Raw genomic sequence first — 8705 nt, forward strand, 5'->3', positions numbered from 1 at the left:
GCGGGGCGGTGTGCCTAACGACGGCCGAGGGGCCGCAGCCGGCTCAGGGGCCGCCCCGTCCCAACCGCAGCTCTGCTGAAGAACCACGGCAGGAAGGAGAAATCCCCCAGCGCCCGCCCGCTGCTGGAGATCTACTCGGCCTCGGGGCTGCTCCTGGCCAGCGTCCCGGTGAGCGCCTGGGCAGGGCTGCTGGAATCCAGCTGCGCGGGGTCTGCTGCCACGCTGCCCTGTAGGCTGAGCCCTTCCTAGAGGTGCGCGATGTTCGTCGAGATGGCCCTGCCCTGGCTGCAGCCCCTGGAGGACGCTGAGCTGCGTCCCTGGCGGCACTGAGCCCTGGGCGGGAGGGTGGCTGTGGAAGGGCGCTGCTGTACCTGGTGCCGTAGGTTCGTGGCTGGGCTGTGAGACCGGCTGCCACCTCAGCCTGTGCCACTCGCCTGTGTGCCCTGGGGCAGCTCGTCTGGGCTGCCTGCAGGGAAGCACAGTGCTGCCACGCATCCTCAGCACCTCGAGCTTTCAGGAGTCACCACTGCATGGTTCTTGCAGCTCCTGAAAGCTTTGGTTCTCCAGCTGCTCAAAAGCAATGCTGTGTGCAAGGGTGTTGGGAGTCTGCAGGGAGAGGGAGGCACCCAGACTGGGAAGAAGAGGAACGGGGTGGGGATGGGGAAAGCAGCGCTGGAGCTTTGGGAGTGCCCTCCCTTAGCCATTGTCTAGAGCTGGGGAAGATACGGAGAAACAGCAGGAGGGGTGAGCTGTTGTGCCTGCGGGGGGCTGCAGTCAGGGGCACCAGAACTGCAAATGCTGAACTGCAGCCACTGGCATCGTTTGCATCCCCTGGAGGGGGCAGCTTGGCAGCTGGGAGGTGAGCAGCAGACACTGATCAGTTTCCTGCTTGCAGTGGAAGAGTGGCCAGCTGGTGCAGCTGGGCTGGACAGCCAGTGAGGACCTGCTGTGCATCCAGGAGGATGGCACTGTTCTCATCTACAACCTCTTCTGCGAGTTCAAGCGTCACTTCAGCATGGGCAACGTGAGTGGGGCGGGGAAAGAAAAGCTGGGGAGCTCGTCACCATGAGGTCCACAAAGTTGGATTTGTGTGTTGGAGAAGTGCTGCAAGGCCTCCCTGAATGATCCCAACCCAGTAGGGCTGAGAGCTCCCCAGCCTCCCTGCAGGGCTCTTCCTTTGGGTGCGAGCTGGCACGTGTCCCAGAGGCACAGGAGCACGACCTCTTTCAGCTGGGGTGCTGCTGGCTGCACGGCACAGGGCTGTCCTCCCTGGGACGGTTTTGCCCCCACAGCCCCGGTGCCTCTCCCAGCAGCATGGTGCTGTGCCCTGCTGCCCCAACCCGGGCCCTTCTTCCCCGTGGCACAGGAGGTGCTGCAGAACCACGTGCTGGAGGCGAAGGTCTTCCACACAGAGTACGGCACCGGTGTGGCCATCCTCACTGGAGCACACCGCTTCTCGCTGACCACCAACATCGATGACCTGAAGCTGCGCAGGATGCCCGAGGTGCCAGGTGTGTCTCCTCCCCGCTGCTCCACGCTCTGCCTGGCGCGGGGTCCTGACGTTGGTCCCTGCAGGTCTGCAGAAGCCGCCCTCTTGCTGGGCTGTGCTGACCCAAGACAGAGTGACCATCGTCCTGCTGGCGGTCGGCCAGGACCTGTACCTGCTGGACAACACCTCCTGCTCCGTGGTGGTGAGTGAGCCACGGCGGCGTCAGTGGGGAGCAGGGCGACCTGCAGCTTCCAGTGCTGCCTGGCAGGTCCTTCCCCACAGCCTGGCCAAGGACAAAGCTGTGGAGATAAGGCGGACGCAGCACGGGAGGGGACGGCCACGCTTTGTCCTGCTCTCAGCCCCTTTGCGGCGTCGGTGCCAGCATGTAGCTGTGTCCCTGACCATCCCTGTCCTTTTCCTCATCCCAGACGCCCCCTGGCATGAGCCCCTCCGCTGGTGCCTACCTGCAGATGGCCGTGTCCTTCAACTACCGCTGCCTGGCACTCTTCACTGACACTGGCTACATCTGGATGGGGTTGGCCACGCTGAAGGTGAGCGTCCCTTTCCCTCCCCGCTGCTTGGTGTCGCTGGGAGCCCGCCCTGCTCTGTGCTCCCCCACTGCCTCTCGCAGCCAGACCTGATGGCATCCCAGCAGTTTCTCCTTAGATGCCTGTGGACACTGCAGCCCGATATTCCTGCTGTTCACAGGCACCTGTGGTCTGCCGTCAGAAAATCCACTCTCCTTTGCTTTTTTCACCCACTTTTATACATTACTCCTCACCTTTTCCTTTTTCAAATCCACATTTTACTGGCCTTGTGTCTTCCGTTCTATGTCCAAATACCTCCCAAATAAACGGGCTGCTCCTGATTACTCTTTCCACACCAGATTCTGTTGCATCCATGCCCAAACTTGGTGGTTCTGATTTTGTTTTGTAGCAGGCTCAGCCATATTACTGTAGCCGGTGTGGCCACTCATTACAAGCGGTCCATTCTGGTTCATACTGGTGATGCAAATCAATGTCCTTTAGACTTTGTTCATTTTTCTGGTCTCAGTTGAGCACAAGCAACTTGCTTTATGTGTGGGTGGGCTGCTTGCCAGAGCAATGGGTGAAAGTTTACAATGACTGTTTACATGGGATGATAGTAACAGAACAAGGGGCAAACAGGGGAGGGGGTTAGGTTGGATGTTAGGAGGAAGTTTTCCACCCAGATAGTGGTGACACACTGGAACAGGAGGCTGTGGATCCCCATCCCTGCAGGCATTCGAGGCCAGGCTGGATGTGGCTCTGGGCAGCCTGGGCTGCTGGTTGGCGACCTGCACACAGCAGGGGTTGGGACTGATGAGCTCTGTGGGCCTTTTAACCCAGGCCGTTCTACTATTCTATGAAAGTTTCTCATGCTCAGTCTAACTACTGGCACAGCATCCCTGGCCTTTGTCTGCAGCAGCCACGGCCCTGGCTCCCTCTGGGACTGGAGAAGTGGCCAGGTGCTTCTGCAGGACACGTGCCCTGTGCTGCTTGTCACCTCCTCGGTGCACGGCTGCAGCAGCTGCGCAGTACCACCTCTCCATGTGCCTTCTCCTCCTCGACTCTTCTCTTTCCTCCTGCAGGACAAGCTCTGCGAGTTCAACAGCGCCATCCGGTCTGCACCCAAGCAGATGGTTTGGTGAGCGTTTTCCTGAGCTTCCCCCCTCTGCTTTGGGCCCTGCCTTCACTGCACTTTGCAGGGTCTGTTCGGGACAAGAGGGATCGTCCCTCAGGTCCCCACTCCAGGCACGGGGCTGGGGTAGGTGCTCCCTGACCACGCTGGGCTCCCTGCAGGTGCACACGTCCCCGCAGCCGGCAGCGCGCCGTGGTGCTGGCCTGGGACCGGCAGCTCATGGTGGCTGGGAATTCCACGGAGTGCATCCGGTATCCTTTGGGGAGAAGCTGTCGCTTCTGCTGTGCGCCTCCTCGGGCCGCGCTGGTGGAAACCACTCCTCTGTCTGGGCCCCAGACCCCTCGTTCTCCTCTCTGACTTTCCCAGTGCAGAGCAACCCACCTCCCTCCCAGCTCTGAGAGCAGAGCTTGGCCACAAGAGCCCTGCGGCCGGTAGGGCTGTGCCAGAGCCCTCAGCCGATTCCCCGGGGGTGAGGGCTGTCACAGTGGGACGATCCCTGTTCCTCCAAAGTGGTGGAAAGAAGAGTCACCAGGCCCTTTGGGGATGGGCCAGTCAGGGGTTTGTTCCATGGCATCTCTGTGGCTGACCTGCTCCTGGCAGAGCTGGGCTGCAGCCGGCAGCTGCTTTCTTCCCACGAGCCCTTAGCGGGAGGCACAGGTTTGTCCTGGATGAGGACTCCTACCTGGTGCCAGAGCCAGATGGGGTCCGGATCTTGTCCCGCACCTCCCACGAGTTCCTGCATGAGATCCCAGGTGAGGCATTCTCTGGGTGAAGCCATCCAGCCCTGCAGAGGGAGGGCACTGGCACAGGGTCTCGGGTCCCAGAGCTTATAGAAGGGTTGGCTGGGAGCAGCACCTGGCTGGGTGCATCTGGGCTGGGGCAGCCTCTCATGCTGGCTTTTTTTTTTTTACCCCCTTCCCTGCAGAAGCCAGCCAGGAAATCTTCAAAATCGCTTCCATGGCACCAGGGGCCCTCCTGCTAGAGGCACAGAAGGAGTACGAGGTTTGGCACCCCGCTCTGCTGCACACCTGCCTCCTCCCGTGGGCTGCCCCAATGCAAACCCAGCATTACATCCAGTGTGATGGAAAGGGGATGGCCTGGACGTCCCTGTGGGGGCACGGTGCTGGTGTGCAGGCAGCCCCTGCTGTCCCTGGGTCGCCGGGGCTTCAGGCACCTGGTGCTCACCCTGGCCGCAGTGTCCCACGTCCCACAGCTCACCTACAGGCTGTGTTTCTCTGCAGAAGGAGAGTCAAAAGGCAGATGAGTACCTGAGGGAGATCAAGGACCAGAAACTGCTCCCAGAAGCAGTGAGCCAGTGCATCGAGGCAGCCGGCTATGAGCATGAGCCAGAGACCCAGAAGTCCCTGCTGCGGGTGAGCGAAGCGGGCAAGGAGGCTCTGGGTGAGGCTGAAGCCGTTCCCCTCCTGCTGGAGGCTCTCCCACGGCCCATCCACCCCAGAGCCCGCACGTCTCCTCTTGCAGGCAGCCTCCTTTGGGAAGTGCTTCATCGACAAGTTCCCCCCGGAGAGCTTTGTGCGCATGTGCCAGGACCTGCGGGTGCTCAACTCCATCCGGGACTACCAGATTGGCATCCCCCTCACCTTCACCCAGTATCCTCCGTGGGGCAGGCAGGAGGGGTGACTGTGGGGTCTGGCAGGCAGAGTCCCCTGCCATCGGTGCCAGCCTTGGCCAGGGAGCTGGGATGTAACAGGATGGGGAGGGTTGGGCAGCAGAGCCTCACTCAGACCAGCCGGCCCCACAGTGCTCAGCTACCGGCTTCGCCCTGGGCCGCAGAGCAGGGTCAGCCTCCTGCACGCACTGCACGGTGCTGCGCCCAACCTGTGCCTGTGATGCTGAGCCCGTGTCATGGTGCTGAGCCTGCCCTGCCCTCAAGTGCCAGCCATGGAGGTGCTGCCGGGAGGGGGTGGGCACCCAGCACACGTTGCCTGCGCTCCGCAGGGCCCGGGATGCCCTTGACTGTTCTGCAGATACAAACGACTCACCGTTGAGGTCTTGCTGGACAGGTAAGGCTTGCTCCAAGCTGGGCTTGATAGCCCTGTCCCTGAGCAGCCCAGGCTGTGCCCAGCCCTGCTGCAGTACTTGTGCAGTCTCTGCCCCCCCGGCTGGTGGCTGAGTGAGCTCTGAGAGCTTGGGACCCCCCTGAGGCTGGCTGAGCTGCACGGCTGCTCGCACAGCATGCTGCTGAGCTCCCCTGTGCCCTCCAGGCTGGTCCTGCGGCGGCTCTACCCCCTGGCCATCAGGATCTGTGAGTACCTGCGCCTCCCGGAGATCCAGGGCGTCAGCCGCATCCTGGCCCACTGGGCCTGCTACAAGGCAAGGAGGGAAGGCTCCGGGGGGTCCTCTGCCATGCTGGGGCCGTGCTGACTGCTCCGCTCCCCTCTAGGTGCAGCAGAAGGACAAGTCTGACGAGGAGGTGGCTTATGCCATCAACCAGAAGCTGGGTGACACGCCAGGCATCTCCTACTCTGAGATCGCTGCCCGAGCGTACGACTGCGGCAGGACAGAGCTGGCCATCAAGGTCTGTGGCGTGTCCTGGGGGTGGTGGCACCAAGGGCTCGGGGTGACACAGTGGCTGCATGCTGACGCCCTCTGTGATGGCCTCAGCTGCTGGAGTACGAGCCACGCTCTGGGGAGCAGGTCCCACTGCTGCTGAAGATGAAGCGGAGCAAGCTGGCCCTGAGCAAAGCCATCGAGAGTGGGGACACAGACCTGGGTAAGGGGCAGGGCTGGGGGTCCTGCACACACAGAGAGGGGTCCTGAGGCAGGAGGGACTCTGCAGAACCCAACACCGAGGGGTCTGCCTGCATCCAGGCAGCAAATCTCCCTTGAGAGGGACTTGGAATCTGGGGGAGCCCGTTCGTGGCTTTGTGCTGCATGGGCTGATGGGGTGGTGGGAGCTGACTGAGCCCCTCAGGGCAAGGAGGGAGCAAAGGGCAGAGCTGAGGACTGGCTGAATGTCCCACCAGTGCTCCCCTGGGCAGCTGTGCTGGGGAAGAGTCCTCGTCCCCTGTCCTAAAACGCTCCTTCTGCCCCAGTCTACACTGTCGTGCTGCACCTGAAGAACGAGCTGAATCGTGGCACCTTCTTCATGACGCTGCAGAACCAGCCGGTGGCTCTGAGCCTCTATCGCCAGGTGAGGGCTGCCCAGCCGTGTGCACACCTGGCTGGGGGGATCCCACAGAATGGCCAGGGTTGGAAGGGACCTCAAGGATCGTGGTTCTCCAACCCCCCCACCCAGGCAGGGCCACCAACCTCCCCATTTCATACTAGACCAGGCTGCCCAGGGCCCCATCCAACCTGGCCTTGAACATCTCTAGGGATGGGGCATCCACAGCCTCTCTGGGCAGCTGTTCCAGCACCTCACCGCTCTCATAGTAAAGAACTTCCCCTTGACATACAACCTCAATCTTCCCTCCCTAACACCTGTATGCTCTGCCCTCAGTCGCCCTTCCCACTTCCTTGGCTGGGGACCTGGGAGCCATGTGATGTGGCAGAGGCAGCTCACTGTACCTGCGAGCCCTCACCTCCACCTGTTGCTTCCCAGTTTTGCAAGCACCAGGAGCGAGAGACGCTGAAGGACTTGTACAACCAGGATGACAACCACCAGGAGCTCGGCAACTTCCATGTCCACTCCAGCTACTCAGAGAAGGTCTGTGTCTGGCAGCATGGGAGGAGCATAGTGAAAGAGCTGGGGGCTTGTTGCCCTGGGGCTCTGTGTTGGAAGTCATCAGCCCCTCCTGTATGCGATGGAGAGCTCCAGCTCCCCCAGGGTGAGGGGGGATCCAGCCCTCTGCCCTTCTTGTGTGATGATCAAGGCAGGGCATCATCGAGCCCCGCAGTGCATTCAGGGGAGGTCCTGCCCTGTGCCCCGTCCTTTGCAGTGCAGCATCTGTGTTGGCATGGGGTGATGTGGCTGTTTTCTGTCTCCAGCGCATTGAAGGGCGGGTGGGAGCCCTGCAGAATGCTGTGGATGAGTACTACAAGGCCAAGAATGAGTTTGCTGCCAAGGTGAGCATGACCAGGGCTGCGAAGGTGGCCCTCCCCTGCTCTCACTGCAGCTGGGCAGCGCTGGGTTCAGTGGGATCACAGCCACTGGATGGGTTACTGGGTGGGACAGTGCTGTCATTTGCTGGGACGGAGCCCCTTTAGTCTGGTGCTTTACTCCGCAGGCCACAGAGGATCAGATCAAGCTCCTGCGGCTCCAGCGACACCTCCAGGAGGACTTTGACAAGCCCTACCTCGACCTCTCTCTGCACAACACCGTCTCCACCCTGATCCAGGACGGCCACCACAAGAAAGCTGAGCAGCTGTACCGGGAGTTCAAGATCCCCGACAAGCGGTGGGTCTGGAGTGAGGGCAGTGCTGGGCTGGAGCTGTGGCTCACAGCTTTGGGGGCGCAGTTGGTTTTTCCTGGTGCCCCACATGGGTGTTAAGCTGTGGGCTGGGAGCGGGGGCTGCAGCGTGCTGGCAGCCTTAGGAGCTGTTCTCCTGGTGTCCCCAGGTACTGGTGGCTGAAGATCAGTGCCCTGGCCACCCGCGGGGACTGGGAGGAGATGGAGAAGTTCTCCAAGAGCAAGAAGTCGCCCATCGGGTACCTGGTAAGAGCTTTCCTCGCTGGAGGAGGACCTGTCCACACTCCCTGCCAGCCCTTCTCTCTGTCCACACGCACACTCAGTGCCGTCCTTGAGGAGGGTGTGGGCTGGACCATGCTGTGGGGCTGAACTGCCCTGTGGGGAGCCTGGTGTGGGACAGCAGGCTGCCTTCACCCCACTCCTCTCCTCCTCAGCCCTTCGTGGAGATTGCTGTGAAGCACCACAACCGCTACGAGGCCAAGAAGTACGCACCCCGTGTCACCCCTGAGCAGCGGGTCAAGGCCTTCATCCTTGTGGGGTACGTTGGCTGTCTGAGCCGGGGGGGCAGGAAGAAGCCAGAGGTACGGCTGGGGCTCACGGCAGCAGGGGGGGGTGGTGCAGCAGCACTCCCAGGGCTGTGGGCTTGGGCTGCTCTGGAGGGATAAGGAAACACTCATCCTTCCGGTGCCAGTGGGGGCTGCAGGGGGTGCCACCCAGACCCCTCTCTTCTCACCCTAACCTTTTCTCACCGCGTGGAGGGAAATGGTGCCTTCAGCCCCCGCTTTGCTCCCAGGGACCTGGAGCAGGCGGCTGACGCTGCCATCGAGCACAAGAACGAGACTGAGATGAACCTCGTCCTGTCCAAGTGCTCTGCCACCACTGACGGCGCCGTGGTGGAGAAGCTGAACCGGGCTCGTGCCCAGCTCCTGAAGAAGTGAGCCCCAGTGCTCCCCTCCGTGCTGGGGGCAGGAGCTCAGCCCCCCCGTCCCGAGGTCAGGACCCTCGCTGAGGGCACGGAGCTGCTAGGAGGGGTCCGTGGCTGGGAGCGCTGCGGCGGCGCTGTGCTGTGGCTGCCTGCAGCCCCCTGCCCTCTCCTGCTGTCCCCCCTCAATTCTTGGTCAATAAAGAGCGAGAGCCTGCTGTGCTGCGTCCTGGTGAGGAAACGACCCCCGGGATGGGGGGAT

At 61.9% G+C, this 8705-nt stretch overlaps 1 protein-coding gene across 1 annotated transcript in view; it reads left to right on the plus strand.

The window, feature by feature from the left end:
- The window catches only part of VPS16 (VPS16 core subunit of CORVET and HOPS complexes), a 10814-nt gene extending 2153 nt beyond the window's left edge, over positions 1-8661 (plus strand). The window contains exons 2-23 of the mRNA XM_010727722.3: positions 17-168; positions 896-1024; positions 1367-1511; positions 1576-1691; positions 1918-2040; positions 3099-3154; positions 3310-3399; positions 3806-3900; positions 4074-4150; positions 4390-4521; positions 4631-4758; positions 5137-5172; positions 5374-5482; positions 5553-5687; positions 5774-5882; positions 6205-6302; positions 6714-6818; positions 7100-7177; positions 7339-7508; positions 7671-7767; positions 7956-8059; positions 8315-8661. Of these exons, the coding sequence (XP_010726024.1) occupies positions 17-168; positions 896-1024; positions 1367-1511; positions 1576-1691; positions 1918-2040; positions 3099-3154; positions 3310-3399; positions 3806-3900; positions 4074-4150; positions 4390-4521; positions 4631-4758; positions 5137-5172; positions 5374-5482; positions 5553-5687; positions 5774-5882; positions 6205-6302; positions 6714-6818; positions 7100-7177; positions 7339-7508; positions 7671-7767; positions 7956-8059; positions 8315-8459 (2429 nt within the window). The 3' untranslated portion in view covers positions 8460-8661. The remainder of the gene's footprint in view (positions 1-16; positions 169-895; positions 1025-1366; positions 1512-1575; positions 1692-1917; positions 2041-3098; positions 3155-3309; positions 3400-3805; positions 3901-4073; positions 4151-4389; positions 4522-4630; positions 4759-5136; positions 5173-5373; positions 5483-5552; positions 5688-5773; positions 5883-6204; positions 6303-6713; positions 6819-7099; positions 7178-7338; positions 7509-7670; positions 7768-7955; positions 8060-8314) is intronic.
- The last annotated feature ends 44 nt before the right edge of the window (positions 8662-8705 follow it).

Source organism: Meleagris gallopavo, unplaced genomic scaffold (assembly GCF_000146605.3).
Source record: "Meleagris gallopavo isolate NT-WF06-2002-E0010 breed Aviagen turkey brand Nicholas breeding stock unplaced genomic scaffold, Turkey_5.1 ChrUn_random_7180001933299, whole genome shotgun sequence".
In the NCBI taxonomy this organism is placed as follows: domain Eukaryota; kingdom Metazoa; phylum Chordata; class Aves; order Galliformes; family Phasianidae; genus Meleagris; species Meleagris gallopavo.